The sequence below is a fragment of the Pristiophorus japonicus genome, unplaced genomic scaffold (genome assembly GCF_044704955.1).
Source record: "Pristiophorus japonicus isolate sPriJap1 unplaced genomic scaffold, sPriJap1.hap1 HAP1_SCAFFOLD_119, whole genome shotgun sequence".
Taxonomy (NCBI): Eukaryota; Metazoa; Chordata; class Chondrichthyes; family Pristiophoridae; genus Pristiophorus; species Pristiophorus japonicus.
The window spans coordinates 1866862-1892674 of record NW_027250853.1 but is presented as its reverse complement, the minus strand read 5'-3'; the positions used below and the strand labels follow the sequence as shown (position 1 = coordinate 1892674).

General features: G+C 51.1%; 1 protein-coding gene across 1 annotated transcript in view; it reads left to right on the top strand.

The window, feature by feature from the left end:
* The first annotated feature begins 4366 nt into the window (after positions 1–4366).
* Positions 4367–25813, top strand: part of LOC139242067 (nitric oxide synthase 1-like) — a 254735-nt gene continuing 233288 nt past the window's right edge. Inside the window, exons 1-8 of the mRNA XM_070870212.1 lie at positions 4367–5380; positions 8337–8439; positions 9164–9312; positions 10997–11159; positions 17491–17582; positions 18309–18450; positions 20170–20309; positions 24565–24739. Coding sequence (XP_070726313.1) covers positions 5286–5380; positions 8337–8439; positions 9164–9312; positions 10997–11159; positions 17491–17582; positions 18309–18450; positions 20170–20309; positions 24565–24739 — 1059 coding nt within the window. The 5' untranslated portion in view covers positions 4367–5285. The remainder of the gene's footprint in view (positions 5381–8336; positions 8440–9163; positions 9313–10996; positions 11160–17490; positions 17583–18308; positions 18451–20169; positions 20310–24564; positions 24740–25813) is intronic.

The window sequence follows — 25813 nt, the reverse complement described above, 5'->3', positions numbered from 1 at the left end:
TGGCCTACTCCAGCTCCTAATTCTTATGTTCTTATGCATATATAGATGTGATCTCATTGAAACATACAAGGTTCTGAAGGGGATTGACAGAGTAGATGCTGAGAGGTTGTTTCCTCCGGGCTGGAGAATCTAGAACCAGGGGTCACAATCTCAGGATAAGGGGTCAGCTATTGAGGACTGAGATGAGGAGGAATTTCTTCATTCGAAGGGTGAATCTTTGGAATTCTCTGCCCCAGAGGGCTGTGGATGCTGAGACTCTGAATATATTCAATCGATATATTTGTGGAGTTTAGTGGAATCAAAGGATATGGCGATCAGGCGGGAAAGTGTTGTTGAGGTCAATGATCAGACATGATCTGCACCTGGGCAGGACCGGAACCGATGCCCTAGGCGGAGTGTTTGCTAGAGCTGTTGGGGAGGGATTAAACTAATAAGGCAGGGGGATGGGAACCGATGCAGAGGGAAGTAAAAAGGGGGCAGAAGCAAAAGGTAGGAAGGAGAAAAGCAAGAGTGGAGGGCAGAGAAATCAAGGGCAAAAATCAAAAAGGGCCACATTACAACATAATTCTAAAAGGACAAAGTGTGTTAAAAAAACAAGCCTGAAGGCTCTGAGTCTCAATGTGAGGAGCATTCGTAATAAGGTGGATGAATTAACTGCGCAGATAGCTGCTAATGGGTATGATGTAATTGGGATTACGAAGTCATGGCTCCAGGGTAACCAAGGCTGGAAACTCAACATCCAGAGGTATTCAATATTCAGGAAGAATAGACAGGAAGGAAAAGGAGGTGGGGTGGTGTTAATGGTTAAAGAGGAGGTTAACGCAATAGTAAGGAAGGACATTAGCTTGGATGATGTGGAATCTGTATGGGGTAGAGCTGCGAAACACCAAAGGGCAGAAAACGTCAGCGGGAATTGTGTACAGACCACCAAACAGTAGTAGGGAGGTTGAGGGTGGCACCAAACAGGAAATTAGGGAAGCGTGCAATAAGGGTGCAGCAGTTATCATGGGTGACTTTAACCTGCATATTGATTGGACGAACAAAACTGGTAACAATACTGTGGAGGAGGATTTCCTGGCGTGTATAAGGGCCATCTGAGACTGGGTCTTGTGTAATCTGGTCATGCGTGGCCCCTTGGGGAAGAGTGACCATAATATGGTAGATTAATTAAGATGAAGAGCGACACAGTTAATTCAGAGACTAGAGTCCTGAACTTAAAGAAAGGAGACGTGATTTGGCTAGGATAGACTGGCGAATGATACTTAAAGGGTTGACAGTGGATAAGCAATGGCAGACATTTAAAGATCACATCGATGGATTACAACTATTGTCCATCCCTGTCTGGCATAAAAATGATACAGGAAAGGTGGTTCAACCGTGGCTAACAAGGGAAATTAGGGATAGTGCTCAATCCAAATAGAGGCATATAAATTGGCCAGAAAAAGCAGCAAACCTGAGGACTGGGAGAAATTTATATTTCAGAAGAGGAGGACAAAGGGTTTAATTAGAAGGGGGAAAATAGAATTTGAGAGGAAGCTTGCAGGGAACATAAAAACTGACTGCAAAAGCTTCTTTAGATATGTGAAGAGAAAAAGATGAGTGAAGACTAATGTAAGTCCCTTGCAGTCAGAATCAGGTGAATTGATAATGGGGAACAAGAAAATAGCAGACCAATTGAACAAATACTTTGGTTCTGTCCTCACTAAGGAAGACACGAATAACCTCCTGAAAATACTAGGGGACCGAGGGTCTCGCAAGAAGGAGGAACTGAGGGAAATCCTTATTAGTCAGGAAATGGTGTTAGGGAACCTGATGGGACTGAAGGCCGATAAAACCCCAGGGCCTGATAGACTGCATCCCAGAGTAATTGTAGATGCATTGGTGGTCATTTTCCAAAATTCCATGGACTCTGGATCAGTACCTATGGATTGGAGGGTAGCTAATGTAACACCACTTTTTAAAAAAGGAGGGAGAGAGAAAACAGGGAATTATCGACCGGTTAGCCTGACATCGGTAGTGGGGAAAATGCTGGAATCAATTTATTAAAGATGTAATAGCAGCGCATTTGGAAAGCAGTGACAGGATCGGTCCATGTCAGCATGGATTTATGAAATGGAAATCATGCTTGACAAATCTTCTCGAGTTTTTTGAGGATGTAACTAATAGAGTGGACAAGGGAGAACCAGTGGATGTGGTGTATTTGGACTTTCAAAAGGCTTTTGACAAGGTCGCACACAAGAGATTAGTGTGCAAAATTAAGGCACATGATATTGGTGGTAATGTATTGATGTTGATAGAGAACAGGTTGGCAGACAGGAAGCAAAGAGTGGGAATAAAAGGGTCCTTTTCAGAATGGCAGGCAGTGACTAGTGGGGTGTCGCAAGGTTCAGTGCTGGGACCCCAGCTATTTACAATATACATTAATGATTTGGATGAGGGAATTGAATGCAATATCTCCAAGTTTGCAGATGACACTAAGCTGGGTGGCAGTGTGAGCTGTGAGGATGCCTGGAGGCTGCAGAGTGACTTGGACAGGTTAGGTGAGTGGGCAAATGCATGGCAGATGCAGTATAATGTGGATAAATGTGAGGTTACCCACTTTGGTGGCAAAAACAGGAAGGCAGAATATTATCTGAATGGTGCCAGATTAGTAAAAGGGGAGGTGCAATGAGACCTGAGTGTCATAGTACATCAGTCATTGAAGGTAGACATGCAGGTATAGCAGGCAGTAAAGAAAGCAAATGGTATGTTGGCCTTCATAGCGAGGGGATTTGAGTATAGGTCTTACTGCAGTTGTACAGGGCCTTGGTGAGACCACACCTTGAGTATTGTGTTCAGTTTTGGTCTCCTTATTTGAGGAAGGACATTCTTGCTATTGAGTGTAGCGAAGGTTCACCAGACTGATTCCCAGGGTGGCAGCACTGACATATGAGGAGAGATTGGATCAGCTAGGCTTACACTCACTGGAATTTAGAAGAATGAGAGGGGAATCTCATAGAAACATATAACATTCTGACGGGTTTAGACAGGTTAGATACGGGAAGAATGTTCCCGATGTTGGGGAAGTCCAGAACCAGGGGTCACAGACTAAGGATAAGGGGTAAGCCATTTAGGACCGAGATGAGGAGAAACTTTTTCACCCAGAGACTGGTGAACCTGTGAAATTCTCTACCACAGAAAGTTGTTGAGGCCAGTTTGTTGGATATATTCAAAATGTGGCCTTTGCGGCTAAGGGGATCAGGGGGTATGGAGAGAAGGCGGGAGTGAGGTACTGATGTTGTATGATCAGCTATCATTATCATCATCATAGGCAGTCCCTCGAGGAGAGGATGACTTGCTTCCACGCCAAAAAGGGATGAGTTCACAGGTGTTTCAATGAAGGACCTAATATCCCAGGTCCCGAACTACATGTTGAAGGGTGGAAGATGCCTGTGCGTGGATTTTTTTAACGTGTGATGACCGTTGTACACCAGCCACCACACGGGCTTGACAGAGCGAGGTCTTGGTCCAGTGGCAAGGATTACCCAAGATGTCTGAAGACTTGCTCTGCTGCACGGACCGAGCACTCACACATATAGAAATGTGGGCTGGCTCAGGCTTCCCCTGGACCCTTGCCCCTTCTGGGCCCCAGACTCACATCTCTTCTGGGCCCCGGTCACTTCCTTCTACAAACTCTTGATCCTTCGCTCCTCCTGCTGTGCCTACCCGCACTGCAATCAGCGACCTGACCTCACCCTCCTGCAGTGGTATGCCATCGCACATTGCTCCCTCTAATGGCCCCGGCCTGCTGATGGTCTGACAGGCCGGGACTGCGCCGATTTCCAGGCCGGATCGCTGCACGCTGCGCCCTCTAATGCAGCCTGTCATATGATCAGCCATGATCATATTGAATGGCGGAGCAGGCTCGGGGGCCATAGGGTGTACTCCTGCTTCTATTTCTTATGATCTTATGTTCTTGTGTTCTTATATTCATATTACCCTGACAGTGTACCTCCAATTTATAGCCAGTGCCAGCATAGAGCGTTCCAGGACAGGTACAATACAGAGCTCACACTACATTACCCTGACTGTGTACCCTCACGTTATACCCAGCGCCAATAGTACAATACAGATATCTCACCACGTTAAGCTTTGCCCACAATGCCCAGGGTCAGTGACCCTGTACCCTCAGTGACCCTCTACCCACAATGCACAGGGTCAGTGACCCTCTACCCACAATGCACAGGGTCAGTGACCCTGTACCCACAATGCACAGGGTCAGTGACCCTGTACCCACAATGCACAGGGTCAGTGACCCTCTAACCACAATGCTCAGGGTCAATGACCCTGTACCCACAATGCCCAGGGTCAGTGACCCTGTACCCACAATGCCCTCTCCGCAAAGGTCACTGTGGCCATGAAGTCCTTGGCATCTGAATCCGAGCAGGAAGATCTCAGGCTCCATTCCCGGCCTGTGCTGTGTGCACTGCCCTCTCTCCCCCGGTGTGGTACTGAGCCCCACACGTAGAGTAGGAAGACCCCTGGCTCCATGCCCGCCTGTGCCCACTCGCATTCTTTTCCAGTTTGTCTCTCCCTCTCTCTTTCTACACCTGTCCCTCTCACACACTCAACATGTCTCGCTCACTCTGTACCTCTCTCTCTCACTCACTCTGTACATCTCTCTCTCTCTCACTCTCTCTCTTACTCTCACTCTCTTTCTGTACTTCTCTCTCTCTCACTCTGTTCCTCTCTCTCTCACACACTCTGTACCTCTTTCTCTCTCTCACTCTGTACCTCTCTCTCTCTCTCTCTCTCTCTCTACCTGTCTCTCTCTCTCTCTCCCTCTCACTCTATACCTCTTTCTCTCTCACTCTATACCTCTTTCTCTCTCACTCAGTACTTGTCTCTCTTTCTCTCACTCTGTCTCTGTCTCTCACTCTACCTGGCTCACTCTCTCTTTCTGTCGTTGCCCTGAGTGAAAGAGAAAGCTATTATTGTGAAATGGGAGATTTATTGGCAATTCACTTCCAGTCAGGGTTGGTCAGATGTTACCAGGATATTGTGAAGTATGAGGAAATCGAACAAGCTGCCCCAGGATTGATTCATCAGTAGCCCATTGTGAAAGAGGACAGTACATGGACTGAGCCCAGATAACTGCCCAGTCAGCCTGCTGTGCTGGGGCCCAAAGCTGCCTCTCTGTGGGTTGGCCATTCGCCTGGATCAACACAACCGCTTTGGACAAGCTGATTTTCATATCGCTCCAGCTTCGATTCTACTCTGTACAAAAAAGTCAGGAATTGGAGGCGATGGAGGACAAGGAGCTGGTCAAAGGCGAGGTACTGGCCCCGGAATCTGAGCAAAAGACCTCGGCTCCTCCGAACAGCAAGAGCGATGAGCACAGGTGAGCATTCCAGGCTTGGCTTTGTCTCATTGGGCATCACTCTCTCTCTCACCTCTGGCTTCGAGCCTCACTCCAGACCAATAATCTAGGCCGACACTCTCAATCAGAGTGTCAGTATTGAGGGAGCGTTGCACTGTTGGAGGGGCAGTATTGAGGAGGCGCCGCACTGTTGGAGGGCAGTACGGAGGGAGAGCTGCACTGTCAGAGGGGCAGTGCTGCAGTGTCGGAGGGGCAGTACTGAAGGAGCGCCGCACTGTCGGAGGGGCAGTACTGAGGGGGCGCTGCACTGTCGGAGGGGCAGTACTGAGGGGGCGCTGCACTGTCGGAGGGGCAGTACTGAGGGAGTGCCGCACTGTCGGAGGGGCAGTACTGAGGGGGCGCTGCAATGTCAGAGGGGGCAGTACTGAGGGAGTGACGCACTGTCGGAGGGGCAGTACTGAGGGGGCGCTGCACTGTCGGAGGGGCAGTACTGAGGGGGCGCTGCACTGTTGGAGGGGCAGTACTGAGGGAGTGCCGCACTGTCGGAGGGAGCAGTACTGAGGGGGCGCTGCACTGTTGGAGGGGCAGTACTGAGGGAGTGCCGCACTGTCGGAGGGAGCAGTACTGAGGGGGCGCTGCACTGTTGGAGGGGCAGTACTGAGGGAGTGCCGCACTGTCGGAGGGGCAGTACTGAGGGAGTGCCGCACTGTCGGAGGGGCAGTACTGAGGGAGAGCCGCACTGTCGGAGGGGGAAGTACTGAGGGAGCGCCACACTGTCGGAGGAGTGGTACTGAGGGAGCGCCGCATTTTTGGAAGTGCTTCCTTTAATATGAGACGTTAAACTGAGACCCAGTCCACGTCACAATGGAAAAAGAGCATGGCAGTCCCCTCGAAATCCTGGTGCAGCATTCCTCCCTCAGCCAGTGCCGCTAATAAACAATATTGGGGATATTTATCCCATTGGTGTTTCTGGGCCTTGTACAGATGAGCTGCCGTGCGTCATGACATCACAACAGCGCCTACGCTTCTAGAGGCGCTCTATAAACGCATGGGTTTCCTTCCCCTTTGTGAGCTGGTTATGGGCATTCCAATCGGGCATCAGCTGACCTCGTACCTTACTCTGTGCCTGGCAGAAGCGTACCTTGGCACTGTGCCGGGTGCTGACCCCGGGAGCAGGACATCGCCAGTTGTGTGCTGGGTGCCACGGAGCGCCTCTGGCAAGGGCACCCCTCTCGACACACCTGTCTCCGACCTCTCGATCTACGCCAGTTATCCTGAAACTTGAAGCAACCTGGGAACAGGAGGAGGCCATTCAGCCCCTCCAGCCTGTTGTGTCAGTCAAGCAGATCATGGGCTGATCTGGATCTTAATTCCATCCACCTTGGTTCTGTAACCCATCATACCCTTGCCTCACAAAAATCGATCAACTTCAGTTTTGAAGTTTTCAATTGACCTTGTCAGCTTTTTGGGGGAGAGAGTTGCAGATTCCCACTGCCCTTTGTGTGAAGAAGTGCTCCCTGCCTTCACCCTGAATGGCCTGGCTCTAATTTTAAGGTGACACCCCCTTGTTCTGGACCCCCCACCAGAGGGAACAGTTTCACTCGCTCTCCCCTGTCAACTCCTTCAATCATCTTAAACACCTCAATTAGATCACCTCTTAATCTTCGATACTCGAGGTAACACGAGCCCAGTCCCTGCAACCTGACCTCCTCATTTAACCTTCGAACCCCGGCACCATGCTGGTGAATCAGCAATGTGAATCCTTTCATTGGCCCATTTCCTGTCTGGTTGTCGGTTTGTTTCTCGGCCTTCCTCCCATCCCACAGCTTCCTGTTCACAAAGCTCCAACATTCCAGCACAGGGTATTGGGCCAGGAGGCTGCTAACCAACCAGACTCTTCAGATAATGTGGGCGAGGGGCCCTGTGAGACATACAGCCAGGCACACAGAATGTGAGACACAGACATACAGGGGCAGAGCAACTGAGAGAAATGGAGACAGCGAACAGGATCGACAGAAAAATGGACAGAGAATCAAACACGCGAAGGAGAGCTACAGAATAAAGGGAGGTGGGCGGATAGATAGAGAGGTAAATAAAGAGACAGAGTCCCATCAAATGCTCCCAGGGCAGGTACAGCACGGGTAAGATACAGAGTAAAGCTCCCTCTGCACTGTCCCATCAAACACTCCCAGGGCAGGTACAGCACGGGTTAGATACAGAGTAAAGCTCCCTCTGCACTGTCCCATCAAACACTCCCAGGGCAGGTACAGGGGGTTAGATACAGATTAAAGCTTCCTCTACACTGTCCCATCAAACACTCCCAGGGCAGGTACAGCACGGGTTAGATACAGAGTAAAGCTCCCTCTACACTGTCCCATCAAACACTCCCAGGGCAGGTACAGCACGGGTTAGATACAGAGTAAAGCTCCCTCTGCACTGTCCCATCAAACACTCCCAGAGCAGGTACAACACGGGTTAGATACAGAGTAAAGCTCCCTCTGCACTGTCCCATCAAACACTCCCAGGGCAGGTACAACACGGGTTAGATACAGAGTAAAGCTCCCTCTACACTGTCCCATCAAACACTCCCAGGACAGGTACAGGGGGTTAGATACAGAGTAAAGCTCCCTCTACACTGTCCCATCAAACACTCCCAGGACAGGTACAGGGGGTTAGATACAGAGTAAAGCTCCCTCTACACTGTCCCATCAAACACTCCCAGGACAGGTACAGGGGGTTAGATACAGAGTAAAGCTCCCTCTACACTGTCCCATCAAACACTCCCAGGACAGGTACAGGGGGTTAGATACAGAGTAAAGCTCCCTCTACACTGTCCCATCAAACACTCCCAGGACAGGTACAGGGGGTTCGATACAGAGTAAAGAGTAAAGTGCAAAGAGTGACGCACGCAGTGCCTGCCTGAACCTCGCGCTCCTCCTGACCCTTGTTGATCGGACCTCCTTGTGTTTCCCCACAGCGTCTCCCACAGCACCACCTTCCAGACGCCCAAGTTCGTGAGACTGAAGAACTGGGAGAGCGGGAACCTGCTGTACGACACCCTGTACCTGCAGGCGCAGAAGGTGCCAGAGCCTTTCAGCCGCCATTCCTTCGGGGCAGGGGAGGGCGAGGGGACCGTGGGGAAGGGGGGCAGGTGGGAGGGGCAGGGGAAGGGGGGCGGGGGGAGGGGCAGGGGAGGAGGGGCAGGGGAAGGGCAGGGAGATGTCAGAACTTGATGGATTTTAGTGAGGTGAGGGTACTAATGGGTATGGGGCCAAGGCAGGGAGATGAAGATACTGAGCAGCAACGATCTAATTGAATGGCAGAGCAGGCTTGAGGGGCAGAATGGCCTACTCCTGTTCCTATGTTGCAATGTACTTAAGGCAGGAGTTGAGAGAGTGGGACCTGGGACTCCATGGAGAGCCGGGTCTGACAACATCATGACAACAGACAACTTTGTGGGATTAGTGTTAGGAGACCATCGGGAAAACAGCACAGAGGTCACGCAAATCCCATAGGGAGAGGGTGATGGGCGAGGGATATAGGGAGAGGGTGATGGGTGATATAGGGAGAGGGTGATATAGGGAGAGGGTGATGTAGTGAGAGGGTGATGAGTGAGGATACAGGGAGAGGGTGAGGGCTGAGGGATACAGGGGAGGGATACAGGGAGAGGGTGAGGGCTGAGGGGTATCAGGAGAAGCTCCCCTGTGGCTGTATGTTATTGTTGGTGGGGGTGATACTTTGTGAATGGTTGGGCGGTGAGTGTGTTTGGTTACTGACCGCCTGTTCCCGTCTGTTTTCCCTCAGCGATCCCCGTGCTCGGAGGCGAGGTGTCTGGGCTCCGTTATGTTCCCCAAAGAGCTCTTCTGTAAACCACAAGGTGACCCCCGCCCCACGGAGAAACTCCTGTCGCAAGCAACAGCCTTCCTCAACCAGTACTACACGGCCATGAAAAGGTGCCGCGATCGAGGGCTCCTGGGCTGGTGGCTCTGGGTTCTGTAGCTTCAGGGGTTTTTGGGTTCAGGGGTCAGTGTTCTGGGATTGGGGAACGAGGGGTTCAGGGAAGGGTGTGGGTCAATTTTGATGAAGTCGGTGGCAAGAGGATGGGAGGAGGAATGGGTGGGGGAGTGGGGAGGAGGAATGGGTGGGGGAGTGGAGAGGAGGAATGGGTGAGGGAGTGGGGAGGAGGAATGGGTGGGGGAGTGGGGAGGAGGAATGGGTGGGAGAGTGAGGAGGAGGAATGGGTGGGGGAGTGGAGAGGAGGAATGGGTGGGGGAGTGGGGAGGAGGAATGGGTGGGGGAGTGGGGAGGAGGAATGGGTGGGGGAGTGGAGAGGAGGAATGGGTGGGGGAGTGGAGAGGAGGAATGGGTGGGGGAGTGGGGAGGAGGAATGGGTGGGGGAGTGGGGAGGAGGAATGGGTGGGGGAGTGGGGAGGAGGAATGGGTGGGGAAGTGGGGTGGGGGAATGGGTGGGGGAGTGGGGAGTGGAGTGGGGGGGGTGTGGGGGAGGGGTGGAGGTGAGGGATGGGGGAATGGGTGGGGGAGTGGGGAGTGGAGTGGGGGGGTGTGGGGGAGGGGTGGAGGTGAGGGGTGGGGGAGGGGAGGGGTGGGGGAAGGGAGGTGGGGGGTGTGTGGGGGAGGGGAGGTGCGGAGGGTGTGGGGGAGGGGAGGTGGGGGAGTAGGGAGGGGAGGGGTGGAGGGAGTGGGGGAGGGGAGGGGTGAGTAGTGGAGGGGTGAGTGGGGCAGGGGTGGATGAGTGGGCGAGTTGGGGGAGGGGTGTGGGAGAGGGGTGTGGGAGTTTGGAGAGTCGGGGAGAGATGGGTCGGGGGAGGAGTGGGGAAGTGGAGTGTGGGAGGGGAGTGGGGAGTGTGGGGAGTGTGGGAGGGGTGGGGAGTGTGGGGAGTGTGGGAGGGGTGGGGAGTGTGGGGAGTAGCTGGGTCGGGGGATGGGTGGGTAGGGGGGAGGGGTGTGGGGGTAGGGGGAAGGGGTGGGGGAGTGGTGGGTGGGGGGAGGAGTGGGGGAGGGGTGGGTAGGGGGAGTGGGGAAGGAGTGGGGGAGGGGTGGGGAGTGTGGGGGGTGGGGAGTGGGGGAGGAGTGGGGGAGGGGTGGGAGTGTGAGGGAGTGTGGGTAGGGAGAGTGTGTGGAGTGGGGGAGGGGTGTGGGGGTAAGGGGGAGGGGTGTGGGGAGGGGTGGAGAGTGTGGGGAGTGGGGGAGGGGTGGGGAGTGGGGAGTGTGAGGGAGTGTGGGGAGGGGTGGGTAGGGGGAGTGGGGGAGTGTGGGTAGGGGGAAGGGGTGGGGAATGGGGGAATGGGGGAGGGGTTTGGGGGTGGAGGAGTGTGGGGAATGGGGGAGGGGGGCGGAGTGTGGGGAATGGGGGAGGGGTGTGGGAGTGGGGGAGGGGTGGAGAATGGGGGAGTGTGGGTAGGGGAAGGGTGGGGAATGGGGGAGTGTGGGTAGGGGAAGGGGTGGGGGAAGGGATGGGGGAGGGGTGTGGGAGTGGGGGAGTATGGGGGAGGGGTGCGGAGTGGGGAGCGGGGGAGGGGAGGGGAGTGGGGGCAGCTTTGGTGCAATTGGTGTGAATGTGTGCGAGGTATCTCGGCCCCCCATTGATGAGCTGCCCCCTCCTGTCCGGGCTCACAGGACGGACACCCCAGCCCACACCCAGCGCTTGGCGGCCGTGGCGACGGAGGTGGAACGGACCGGCTCCTACCAGCTGACCCAGAACGAGCTGATCTTCGGGGCGAAGCAGGCCTGGCGCAACGCAGCGCGGTGTGTCGGGCGCATCCAATGGAGCCGCTTACAGGTCAGAGCACCGAGCCCTCACACCGTGCTCACCCTCTGCCCCTCCCCCTCTCGCTTTCTGTATCGCTGGCACTCTCTCACTCTCTCTCTATCTCTCTGTCTATCTCTCTGTCTATCTCTCTCTCTGTCTGTATCTCTCTCTCTCTCTATCTCTGTATCTCTCTGTCTCTATCTCTCTGCATATCTCTCTATCTCTGTCTCTCTCTCTCTCTCTCTGTGACTAATTCACTCTGTCTCACTCGGTTTCTGTTTCTCTCTCTCTCTCTTAATCTATCTCTGCATCTCTTTCTTTCTCTCTTTCTCTGTCTCTTTCTCTCTATCTGTCTCTCTCGGTCTGCATCTCTCTCTCTCTCTTCCTCTCTCTCGTTTTCTCTCTATCTATCTCTCTTTGTGTCTGTCTCTTTCTGTCTCTCTCTCTGCCTCTCCTTTGCTCTGTCACTGTTTCTCTCTCTATCTCTGTACCTCTCTGTCTATCTATGTATCTCTCTCAGTCTCTCCCTCTCTCTGTGTCTCCCACTCTCCCTCTTTCTCTCAGTCTTGCTCTCTCTCTCATAGGAACATAATAACAAAAGCACACCATTTTGCCCCTCCAGCCTGTGCCGGCTCTTTGAGTGAGCTATCCAATTACTCCCACTCTCCCGCTCTTTCCCCATAGCTCTGTTAATCTTTTCCTTCAAGTATTTTTCCAATTATCTTTTGAAAGCCGCGATTGAATCTGCCTCTACCGACCTTTCAGGCAGTGCATTCCAGATGACAACTCGCTGTGTAAAAAATGTTCCTCGTGTGGCCTCTGGTTCTGTTGCCAATCAGCTTAAATCTGTGTCCTCTGGTTGCTAACACTATTTGCTTGTAATAATTACGTGCAGACTTTGTTACTGCCCGTACTTTTACAAATGCCAATGTATTTTTTCCTGGATGATTGTCCCTAATGATCCCCTATCACTGACGTTGGGCTGACCGGCCTGTGTTTGCTGGGTTTCTCCCCTTTTTGATCAAGGGTGTAACATTTGCAACTCTCCAGTCCTCTGGCACCACTATCATATCTGAGGAAGATTGTAAGATTGTGGTCAGAGCCTCTGCAGTTTCCACCTTTACTTCCCTCCTGGGATGCTGGGATCCCTTGAGACTCCAACAGGTAAGCCCTCTGTTGGCGATATTATACAGGTTGCCTGGGGTTGCATACATAACACCATCCACCTGCCCTGGCTTCCTATCCCTTAGTACCCTTGTTTTGCAAAAATATCGATCTCGGAATTAAAACTATTCATTGAGCGAGCATCTACTGCTTTTTGTGTGGGGTTCCGCACTTCTACCGCCCTTTGTGTGAAGAAGTGTTTCCGAACTTCTCTCCTGAATGAAAAAGCAAAATACTGGGGAATCGGGAAATACGAAATAAAAACAGAAAATGCTGGAAACACTCAGCAGGTCAGGCAGCAAAGGGTGTGGAGAGAAACAGAGTTAACTTTGATTTTAAGGATGTCCTAGTCTCTCCGCTCCCCCCACCCCAGTGGGAAAAGTTTCTCCCTGTGCACCCATTCAAAATCCTAAATACCTCCATCAACTCGATTACTGAGATAAGGCTACAGGATTGATAATTAAACATTGCAGGGTACAATATATTTAGAAAAGACAGAGGGAAAAGGGGAGGTGGAGGAGCAATACTTATTCGAAATAACATAATGGCAGTAGAAAAAGTGACGCAGCTATCAGTAAGACAGAAATAGAATCCATGTGGATAGAGATAAAAGATAATAAAGGATCGATCACACTAATAGGTGTAGTCTACAGACCATCACCATAGGCGGTCCCTCGAGAAGAGGATGACTTGCTTCCACGCCAAAAAGGGATGAGTTCACAGGTGTTTCAATGAAGGACCTAATATTCCAGGTCCCGAACTACATGTTGAAGGGTGGAAGATGCCTGTGCGTGGATTTTTTTAACTTGTGGTGGCCGTTGTACACCAGCCACCACACGGACTTGACAGAGTGAGGTCTTGGTCCAGTGGCAAGGGTTACCCAAGACGACTGGAGACCAGTTCTGCTGCACGGACCCAGTGCGTACACATATCGCAGTGTGGGCTGGGCCCGTGCTGCCCCTGGGCCCCGGCCCCGAACTCACGCCTCCACTGGGCCCCGATCACATCCCTCCACAGTCTCTCGCCGCTCCGTCACATGGCTCTGGGCAGCCAATCCAGGTGCAGTATTTTCTCATTCATAATAATGGGAACAACGTAAATAGGAGTTCTCATTATTATGATTGAGAAACACCAACCCCCCCCAACACTAATAAAATGTAGAAAAAATACACCACATATTTAACATCAATTTAAATTAAAGTTATTTATGTCTTATAAAAAAATATTTTTTTTTCCAATTTTCTAAAATGTTTTTTTAATTATGGTTTAAAATAAACTTACCTTAATGGGCAGGGTTTTTAACATTAAAATGTGTTCATAAAGTTTTATTTTACAATGTTTTTGTGTGTTTTAAAACTCTTACGCCTGTAGCAGTCAAATATACACCTGCTTTTAACAGACAAAAGAGTTTTGAGGACATTTGCCGGGCAAGATATGGGTAAATCCCGCAACCTTGCCCCTGCAAATGTCCTCGCTCCCGATATGCGGAAGATCTGTCAGGCTCCAGCTTGACAGATCGGAAAAGCCGGTTTTCAGTGCAGGCGCATTGTGCGCTGAAAACCAGCTTTTGCCATGCCTTCCCAGGTCTGTACACGCCCCGTACACGCCCCATACACGCTCCGTACACGCCCCGTACACACCCCATACACGCTCCGTAACGCCCCGTACACACCCCATACACGCTCCGTAACGCCCCGTACACACCCCATACACGCTCCGTAACGCCCCGTACACGCCCCGTACACGCCCCGTACACGCCCCGTACACGCCCTGTACACGCTCCGTACACACCCTGTACACGCCCCGTACACGCCCCGTACACACCCCATACACGCTCTGTAACGCCCCGTACACACCCCATACACGCTCCGTAACGCCCCGTACACACCCCATACACGCTCCGTAACGCCCCGTACACGCCCCGTACACGCCCCGTACACGCTCCGTACACACCCTGTACACGCCCCGTACACACTCCGTACACACCCCATACACACTCCGTACACGCCCCGTACACGCCCCGTACACGCCCCGTACACGCCCCGTACACGCTCCGTACACACCCTGTACACGCCCCGTACACACTCCGTACACGCCCCGTACACACTCCGTACCGACTTGGGGAGGTCGGGATTTCTGGGCCATTGTGTTATCTAATTCAATACAAATATAACAGAAACATAGGGCCCAAGTTTCGAGCCGCGCATAGAACGGCGCAGTCCTGACCTGGACGCCCGTTTTTCGAGCCACGAAGTGCACATAAAAAAACCCTCCGTATTCTCCACCTCCCTGCAGGTCCTCTGGCCCTCGACGCGGCGCAGCACGAGCTGTGGGGGGGGGCGGAGCCAGGTCCCTGCGCTGAAAACAGTGCCGGGACCTCTGCACATGCACGCTACAGTCGGCACGCAAGTGCAGTAGCTCCAGGCGTCCAAAACTGTGTGGGAGGGGCCCGAAGCACGCAGCCCCTAGCCCTGGCCCAATGGCCTCACTGGAGCTGTGTGAATAAGGCTCCTCCCACACCCAGCTCCTGCTTCCTCCCGACTCCCGCTCCCGCTCCTGCTTCCCCCACCCCCACCCCCCCCCCGGACCCGACCCGACCCGACTCAACCCGACTGCCGCTCCCCCCCCGCCCCTCCACCCCCCACCGGAACGGACCCGACTCGACCTGACTGCCGCTTCCCCCCCCCCGCCCCCCGGACCGGACCCGACTCGACCCATCTGCCACTGCCGCTCCCGCTCCCTCCCCCCCCCGACTCAACCCGACTCTACTCCCGCCCCCGCCCCTGCCCCCGGACTGGATCCGACCTGACCTCCCCCTCCCGACCTCCCCCTCGCGACTTCCCCCTCCCCGACCTCCCCCTCCCCGACCTCTCCCTCTCCGACCTCTCCCTCTCTCCTTCTCTCCTTCTCTCCCTCCTTCCCTCCCTCCCTCTCTCCCTCTCCCTCCCCTCCGCCCCCCCCCCCCCCCCGCCGCCGACCCAAACCTCCCTCCCTCCCCGACCCGACCCAACGCCACCTACCTGTAAATCTGGTGCTGGGGACGGGCCCTGCCCGAAGACTCGGGCCCGGCCCGTTCAGCCTTCGGTCCCGACGGCAAACCGCTGCCTTTCACACAGGTAGGAACATGGTTTATATAATCTTTTCTTTGCTTATAAATTTTTATTCAGGTTGGATTTATTTGTATAATATTTGTATAAGTATAACTAAGGATTTGTTGTAGAATTTAATGACTTCCCTCCCCACCCCCCCCCCCCCCCCTCGTTCCCGGCGCCTAATTTGTAACCTGCGCCTGATTTTTTAATGTGTAGACAAAGTTTTTTCAAGCGTACAAAAATCTTCACTTACTCCATTCTAAGTTCGTTTGGAGTAAGTTTTCACTCATGAAACTTTGAAATCAGGCGTAAGTGGCCGGACACGCCCCCTTTTGAAAAAAAAATTCTGTTCCAAAGTGAAACTGTTCTAACTGACTAGAACTGGAGCAAACTAAATGACGAGAATTCCGATTTCTAAGATAATCCGTTCTACACCAGTTGCTCCTAAAAATCAGGAGCAAATCATGTGGAAACTTGGGGCCATAGAAACATAGAAAATAGGTGCAGGAGTAGGCCATTCGGGCCTTCGAGCCTGCACCGCCATTCATAGAAACATAGAAACATAGAAAATAGGTGCAGGAGTAGGCCATTCGGCCCTTCTAGCCTGCACCGCCATTCAATGAGTTCATGGCTGAACATTCAACTTCAGTACCCCATTCCTGCTTTCTCGCCATACCCCTTGATCCCCCTAGCAGTAAGGACCTCATCTAACTCCTTTTTGAATATATTTAGTGAATTGGCCTCAACAACTTTCTGTGGTAGAGAATTCCACAGGTTCACCACTCTCTGGGTGAAGAGGTTTCTCCTCATCTCGGTCCTAATGAATAGCTGAGGCCACTTTACAGATCCATGTTGGACACCACTAGTCCTTTCCCCCTAATTCGAGTCTATACGCATTAGCCCTTTGTCTTCCACTGCCTAACCAATCTCATAACCAGGTTAATAATGCCTTCAATTTCCTGAGCGTTAATTTGAACTAACAGTCTCTTATGTGGAACTTTATTGAATGCCTTCTGGAAGTCCATACAAACTCCATCCGTTGGCATTACCCCATTGGCTACTTTAGTTCCGCAAAAAATTCAATTAGATTCAAGAGACATGAGCAAACCCATATTGGCTCTCTCTAATCATCTCATATTTCTCTAAGTGCTCAGTCACTCTGTCCTTAATTTTAGATTGTAATAACTTCCCCACAACAGTTGTTAGAAAAACAGGCCAATAATTTCATGGTTTCTCTCTCACTCCTTTCTTAAATAATACTTATCTCTCTGTCTTCCTATCTCTGTCTCTCTCTTTGTATCTCTCTCTCTGTCTCCGTCTCTCACTGTCTCTCTCTCTCTCGGATTCTCTGTCTCTCTTTCTCTCGATTTAATTCTCTGCCTCTCTTAATCTCTGTCTCTCTCTGTTTCTCTCTCTGTATCTCTCTCTCTTTCAGTGTCCCTCTCCCTATCTCTCTCTCCTTTTCTCTCTCTATCTCTCTCTATGACTCCTTGTCTCTCTTAGAAGAATGAGAGAGGATCTCATAGAAACATATAAAATTCTGATGGGATTGGACAGGTTAGATGCAGGAAGAATGTTCCCAATGTTGGGGAAGTCCAGAACCAGAGGTCACAGTCTAAGGATAAGGGGTATGCCATTTAGAACTGAGCAGAGGAAAAACTTCTTCACTCAGAGAATTGTGAACCTGTGGAATTCTCTACCACAGAAAGTTGTTGAGGCCAGTTCGTTAGATATATTCAAAAGGGAGTTAGATGTGACCCTTATGGCTAAAGGGATCAAGGGGTATGGAGAGAACGCAGGAAAGGGGTACTGAGGTGAATGATCAGCCATGATCTTCTTGAATGGTGGTGCAGGCTCAAAGAGCCGAATGGCCTACTCCTGCACCTATTTGCTATGTTTCTATGTTTCTCTCTATATAACCCTGTCCCTCTCTCTCCCTGTCTTTCTCTGTCTCTCTTTCTCTCCCACTTTCCCTCTTTCTGTGTCTCTTTCTCTCTGTCTTTCACTCTCTCTGTCTCTCTCTCTCTCTCTCTCTCTCTCTGTTTTTCTATCTCTTGCTCTCATTGTTATTGAGATTAATCAGAGTTTTTATTCTCTGCTGACAGTTCTTTGATGCTCGGGACTGCAGTACGGTCGAGGAAATGTTCAACCATATCTGTAATCACATCAAGTATTCAACCAACAAGGGGAATATCAGGTAATGAGAGAGCTCCCTCTACATTACCCAGTGTCAGCATCGAGCGCTCCTGGGGCAGGTACAATGCAGAGCTCCCTCTACATTACCCTGACAGTGTACCCCCACTTTATACCCAGTGTCAGCATCAAGTGCTCCAGGAGCAGGTACAATACGGAGCTCCCTCTACATTACCCTGACAGTGTGCCCCCACTTCATACCCAGTGTCAGCATCAAGTGCTCGAGGGGCAGGTACAATACAGAGCTCCCTCTACATTACCCTGACAGTGTACCCCCACTTTATACCTGGTGTCAGCATTGAGCGCTCCTGGGGCAGGTACAATACAGAGCTCCCTCTACATTACCCTGACAGTGTACCCTCACTTTATACCTGGTGTCAGCATCAAGTGCTCCCGGGGCAGGTACAATACAGAGCTCCCTCTACATTACCCTGACAGTGTACCCCCACTTTATACCTGGTGTCAGCATCAAGTGCTCCCGGGGCAGGTACAATACAGAGCTCCCTCTACATTACCCTGACAGTGTACCCCCACTTCATACCCAGTGTCAGCATCGAGCGCTCCAGGGGCAGGTACAATACGGAGCTCCCTCTACATTACCATGACAGTGTACCCCCACTTCATACCCAGTGTCAGCATCAAATGCTCCCGGGGCAGGTACAATATGGAGCTCCCTTCATGCTGCCCATGCTGTTTGCTCATGTAGTCTACATTTAACTCTCTCTTGTAGATCTGCCATTACAATCTTCCCTCAGAGGTCAGAGATGAAGAGTGACTACCGTTTGTGGAACAGTCAATTCATTCACTATGCGGGGTTCACTCAGGAAGATGGCACAGTCCTGGGGGACCGTTCTACTGTCGAATTCACTGAGGTACTGGCCTTCGAACATCGCTTCCTGTACATCCAAAGCCACATCGACACACATGTTTCTAAAATGCTGAAACCGTGCGTCAAATGATGGGCAATTCCAGTCTCCCAGTGTACATTCATATCGGGTCTTGGGCAGGCCCAGAGTAAGTGGGTATGAGGCCTAGAGCAGTGCCAGATTGAGTGGGTATGGGGCCTAGAGCAGGGCTAGAGTGAGTGGGTATGGGGCCTAGAGCAAGGCCCAGAGTGAGTGGCAATGGGGTCTTGAGCAGGTTCCAGAGTGAGTGGGAATGGGGTCGAGAGCAGGGCCCAGAGTGAGTGGGAGTTTGGCCTAGAGCAGGTTCCAGAGTGAGTGGAAATGGGGCCGAGAGCAGGTTCCAGAGTGAGTGGAAATGGGGCCGAGAGCAGGTTCCAGAGTGAGTGGGAATGGAGTCTTGGGCAGGCCCAGAGTGAGTGGGAATGTGGCCTAGAGCAGGGCCCAGAGTGAGTGGGTATGGGGTCTTGGGCAGCCCAGAGTGAGTGGGAATGGGGCCTAGAGCAGGTTCCAGAGCGAGTGGGAATGGGGCCTAGAGCAGATTCCAGAGTGAGTGGGAATGGGGCCTAGAGCAGGTTCCAGATTGAGTGGGAATGGGACCTAGAGCAGGTTCCAGAGTGAGTGGGAAAGGGGTCAAGAGCAGGGCCCAGAGTGAGTGGGAATGGTGCCCAGAGCAGGGCCCAAAGTGAGTGGGAATGGGGCCTAGAGCAGGTTCCAGAGTGAGTGGGAATGGGACCGAGAGCAGGTTCCAGAGTGAGTGGGAATGGGGTTGCGAGCAGGGCCCAGAGTGAGTGGGAATGGGGTCGAGAACAGAGCCCAGAGTGAGTGGGAATGGGGCCTAGAGCAGGTTACAGAGTGAGTGGAAATGGGGCCAAGAGCAGGGCCCAGATTGAGTGGGAATGGGGTTGAGAGCAGGGCCCAGAGTGAGTGGGAATGGGGCCTATAGCAGGTTTCAGAGTGAGTGGGAATGGGGTCAAGAGCAGGGCCCAGAGTGAGTGGGAATGTGGCCTAGAGCAGGGCCCAGAGTGAGTGGGTATGGGGTCTTGGGCAGCCCAGAGTGAGTGGGAATGGGGCCTAGAGCAGGTTACAGAGTGAGTGGGAATGGGGCCAAGAGCAGGGCTCAGATTGAGTGGGAATGGGGTTGAGAGCAGGGCCCAGAGTGAGTGGGAATGGGGCCTATAGCAGGTTTCAGAGTGAGTGGGAATGGGGCCTATAGCAGGTTTCAGAGTGAGTGGGAATGGGGTCAAGAGCAGGGCCCAGAGTGAGTGGGAATGGGGCCTAGAGCAGGTTCCAGAGTGAGTGGAAATGGGGCCTAGAGCAGGTTCCAGAGTGAGTGGGAATGGGGCCTAGAGCAGGTTCCAGAGTGAGTGGGAATGGGGTTGAGAGCAGGGGCCAGTGTCGTTTAATTTGTCAGACACGACCTCCATTTAACCAAAACCATGCATTGATTAATTTGCGTTTTTTTTGCCCGCTGATTGATTTTTTCGTGAATTGTTAGTGGATTGCAACAGTTTGCAACAAAGTGACATTAGGTGGGATGCGCAGGGCTAGGCCGAGACAGGATGGTCAGTGAGATCTGGGGCTGCTCAGGTATGAAGTGCAGCAGGGCGTTAGGTGAGCTGCTTTGTACTGTAGCTCAGCAGTGTTGCCTGTTGTCTCACTGCCCTCTCTTGTATGATCTGTCCCCAGATTTGCCTGCAGCTGGGCTGGAAGCCCGAGAGGAGCCGATTCACGGTGCTGCCCTTAGTGTTACAGGCCAACGGCGATGACCCCGAACTCTTCGAAATCCCACCCGAACTGATCCTGGAAGTCTCCATTCGACACCCACAGTAAGTGCGGACCCCGCTGCTCTGCCCATGCGAATCTCCCGCTGTCCCTCGGTGCCCGCTGCTCCAAGCCTTGTCCACGTAGACAGCTCGGATCGAGGGCCCACCTGGAGCCAATGGACATGAGGCCTGTCGGCTGGGAGAGGCCCAGCATTGGTGAGACTGAAGCCTGGAGGCCAGACTCGTACAGCGGCTTAGGTCAGCTGAGCCGAGGCATGATTCAGGCTTTAAAGCTGATGAACACCTCAGCCTACACGCGCTGAAGCTCGAGCTGCGAGATTGTTGTCGGCCTGTTCCAGTTGCAATTGAGGCCTGGGGTAGCAGTGGTGATCCAGACCTGGAGTCAGGTGTAGGCTCAATGTAGATGTGTTTTAGGCCTGAGCCTGGTAGTAACATAGAAACATAGGGCTAGACTTTTCACTTCACATCGCCCATCTATGGCCCATCTATTGCCCAAAACGGACCACTATCGCCTATTTTGAGCAAAAAGTGGAAACTAGGCCCAATACATTGCCGGAAAAACAGGTGCCTAAGTTTCCACTTTGATCGCCCACACCAGGCCTACCCCAAGTTTCGGCACCTAGCATGCACTTCGCTGGGCCGATGCAAGGCCCAAAAGAGTGCTGAGAAATAGTTGCTTTTACTGGGCCAAAGAGAAGGAAATGGGCACTACGGACGCCATTTTGAACTTTGGAGGAAGGGGGGAGGATTAGTTGTGAGTTATTTAGAGAGTTAATTTAAAGATAATTGTACTCAGAATATTGGAACAAGGAATTTAAAGAGGTATTATCAAGTTATTTTTGGTAAATAGGTTTTATGTATTGAAATTATTTTGTAAATAGCTTTTACATGGTGAAGTTATTCACTGATATTGTTGGGGCCTATCAAACTGACTGGTATACAGCGTAGAGAGTGCAGAGTACAGTGTTTATATAGACTTGAGAGATTATTAAAATTAGTAATTATTGATAGTGATATGGGGCCTATGCTTTCCATGCCTTTAATTGCAACTGCTCACACGCTGGTTACTGAAAGGACCAATCGAAGAGGTGGCAGAGTAATGGACGGAGACAAAGATTCAACTCAATGTTAGGGTTCATAAATTTATTCATAATTTAATTATGTTAGAATATAACAAAATGACATTGAAGATTCTAATTAAAATTTCCATACATCATTAAATAATAGATATGGACGATTTTAAATATAAATGTCAACTTACTCTGGCTGTTGCCAGCAGGATGTTCCATCTTTTGCGGCACAGGTCAGATTTGCGTGCTTCGTTGGATGCCGACACGACCACGTCGGCAATCTCAGCCCATATTCGTCTATATGCACGGGGTGGAGGTTTCCCATGCCCACCCTGTGTCAAGTCCTCCCACCTCGTGCTCATGATATTTACGAGGGCCTCATTGGCCTCCTCTCATTTTCTCCCTCCATTGATGCTTTTTATTTATATAGCAGTATTTCAGCAATTAAATACTGTTGACAAATATATAATTATGCTTATAAGTATTTATAAGTATTTTAAATTTAAAAAAAATTGTAGATCTCTCAAATTTGTTAATTTTACTTTAAATTCCAAGATACAATCTACCGAACCCAAAAGCCTCTCTCTTTCTTTCTCTCTCGCTCTCGCTCTCTCTCTGATCCTCCCTGTGCTTCTGAGCATGTGTGATAACCCCTGACCTCTCAAAACGCGGCAAAGAAAATCAACCTCAAACAAAAATCCTACGCATGCGCAGAATAGCTTTGCTAGGGAAGCTTTTTTTTCCTTTGACTTCTATTTTCTTTGGACAATCGTGAGATCACCGAAAAATCAGATTGGCCATTTGACATCGCCGGGGGAAAGCTGAGTGGAAAATCGCAACAAAAAAAATGGGCCTTGTGCCGGCAATCGGCACGGGCGATACGTGCCACATTGCTGGAACAAGGCCCATTTTTCTGCGCCTTATCACCTAGTAGAAAGTTTAGCCCATTGAAAATACATGCAGGAGTAGACCATTTGGCCCTTCGAGTCTGCATCACCATTCAATAGGATCATGGCTGATCATTCACCTCAGTGCCCCTTACCTGCTTTTTCTCCATATCCCTGATCCCTTTAGCCATAAGGGCTACATCTAACTCCCTCTTGAATATATCCAATGAACTGGCATCAACAACACTCTGCGGTAGGGAATTCCACAGGTTAACAACTCTCTGAGTGAAGAAGCTTCTCCTCATCTCGGTCCTAAATGGCTTACCCTTTATCCTTAGACTGTGTCCCCTGGTTCTGGACTTCCCCAACATTGGGAACATTCTTCCTGCATCTAACCTGTCCAATCCCGTCAGAATTTTATATGTTTCTATGAGATCCCCTCTCATACTTCTAAACTCCAATGAATACAGGCCCAGTCGATCCAGTCTCTCCTCATATGTCAGTTCTGCCATCCCGGGAATCAGTCTGGTGAACCTTCACTGCACACCCTCAACAGCAAGAATGTCCTTCCTCAGATTATGAGACCAAAACTGAACACAATATTCCAGGTGAGGCCTCACCAAGGCCCTGTACAACTGTAGTAAGACCTCTCTGCTCCAATACTCAATACCCCCTAGCTATGAAGGCCAACATACCATTTGCCTTCTTCAGCGCCTGCTGTACCTGCATGCCAGCTTTCAATTACTGATGTACCATGACACCCAGGTCTCGTTGCATCTCCCCTTTTCCTAATCTGCCGCTATTCACATAATATTCTGCCTTCATGTTTTTGCCACCAAAGTGGATAACCTCACATTTATCCACATTATACTGCATCTGCCATGCGTTTGCCCACTCACCTACCCTGTCCAATTCACCCTGCAGCCTCTTAGCGTCCTCCTCACAGCTCACACCACCACCCAGCTTAGTGTCATCTGCAAACTTGGAGATATTACACTCAATTCCTTCACCAAAATCATTAATGTATATTGTAAATAGCTGGGGTCCCAGCACTGAGCCCTGCGGCACCCCACTAGTCACTGCCTGCCATTCTGAAAAGGACCCGTTGATCCCGACTCTCTGCTTCCTGTCCACCAACCAGTTCTCTATCCACGTCAGTATATTTATTACCCCCAATACCATGTGCCTTAATTTTGCACACCAATCTCTTGTGTGGGACCTTGTCAAAAGCCTTTTGAAAGTCCAAATACACCACATCTCCCTTGTCCACTCTACTAGTTACATCCTCAAAAAATTATAGAAGATTTGTCAAGAATGATTTCCCTTTCATAAATGCATGCTGACTTGGACCGATCCTGTCACTGCTTTCCAAATGTGCTGCTATTTCATTTTTAATAATTGATTCCAACATTTTCCTCACTACTGATGTCAGGCTAACTGGTCTATAATTACCCATTTTCTCTCTCTCTCCTTCCTTAAAAAGTGGTGTTGCATTAGCTACCCTCCATTCCATAGGAACTGATCCAGAGTCGATAGACTGTTGGAAAATGATCACCAATGCATCCACTATTTCTAGGGCCACTTCCTTAAGTACTCTGGGATGCAGGCGATCAGGCCCCAGGGATTGATCGGCCTTCAACCCCATCAATTTCCCTAACACAATTTGCCGCCTAATAAGGATTTCCTTCAGTTCCTCCTCCTCACTAGATCCTCGGTCCCCTAGTATTTCTGAATGGTTATTTGTATCTTCCTTCGTGAAGACAGAATCAAAGTATTTGTTCAACTGGTCTGCCATTTCTTTGTTCCCTATTATAACTTCACCTGAATATGACTGCAAGGGACCTATGTTTGTCTTCACTAATCTTTTTTTCTTCACATATTTATAGAAGCTTTTGCAGTCAGTTTTTATGTTCCCAGCAAGCTTCCTCTCATACTCTATTTTTCCCCTCCTAATTAAACCCTTTGTCCTCCTCTGCTGAATTCTAAATTTCTCCCAGTCCTCAGGTTTGCTGCTTTTTCTGACGAATTTATGTGCCTCTTCCTGAGATTTAACACTATGCTTAATTTCCCTTGTTAGCCACGGTTGAGCTACCTTCCCCTTAGAGGCCTAGCGTAGGTGTACTTTATATCTAAGGCTTGTGTCGGCATGCTACAGACCAAGTGTAGGTTTATTTTAGGCCCAATGTAGGTGTAATTTAGGTCACAGCATTGTGGAGGCCTGACACAGATCAAGTTTTGGTATATTTTATGCGTTAGACTCGTGTCGGCCCAGTGTCGCTGTGACTCAGACCGGTCACCCTGTTGTCCGACTGTTCACCTTCATTATCACTCTCTCGCCAGGTATGACTGGTTCAATAAACTCAATCTAAAATGGTATGGACTCCCGGCCGTTGCTAACATGATGCTTGAAATTGGAGGTCTGGAGTTCCCAGCCGCGCCCTTCAATGGTTGGTACACGGGCAGCGAAATTGGCGTGAGGAATTACTGCGATTCATCACGGTATGATCTGCTAGAGGTAGGTACCTGTCTTTCGTTATCACAGAGTCACGGACCTAACAATGCAAAGGTCCAAACGGCCCATCCATTCCGGGCCGACTAAAAGCTGCAGGATTGGATCCAAAGGTCACAGAAAATGACAAGCTGTACAAACCATCCCACCCCCCATATCCCCACCCCCCATAACCCCAAACCCAACCACCATATCCCCAAACCCACCCCCCCAAAACGTCAAACACAACCCCCATATCCTCAAACCCATCACCATATCCCCAAACCCACCACCATATCCCCAAGCCCACCCACCATATCCCCAAGCCCACCCCCCATATCCCCAAACCCACCCCCCATATCCACAAATCAACCCCCCATATCCCCAAACCCACTCCCCATATCCCCAAACACAGCCCCCATATCCCCAAACCAACTCCCCATATCCCCAAACACAGCCCCCATATCCCAAAACCCACCCCCATATCCCAAAACCCACCCCCCATATCCCAAAACCCACCCCCCATATCCCAAAACCCACCCCCCATATTCCAAAACCCACCCCCATATCCCCAAATACTCCCCCATATCCCCACCCCACATATTCCAAAACCCACCCCCAATATCCCAAAACCCACCCCCTATAACCACAAACCCAGCCCCCATATCCCCACCCCACATAACCTGAAACCCACACCGCATATACCCAAACCCACCCCCTTTATCCACAATCCCACCCCTTTTATCCCCAAACACAGCCCCTTTATCCCCAAACCCAGCCCCATATCCCGAAACACACCCTCATATCCTGAAACCCACCCCCTATATCCACAAACACACAACCCATATCCCTGAACCCACTCCCCATATCCCCAAACCCACCCTCATATCCCCAAACCCACTCCCCATATCCCCAAACCCACACCCATGTCCCCACCTCCCCCATATCCCCAAACCCACCCCCCATAACCCTAAACCCACCTCGATATCCCCAAACCCACCCCCATATCCCCAAACTCACATCCCATATCCTCAAACCCAGCCCCCATATCCGCAAACACACATCCCATATCCCCAAACCCACCCCCCATATCCCCAAACC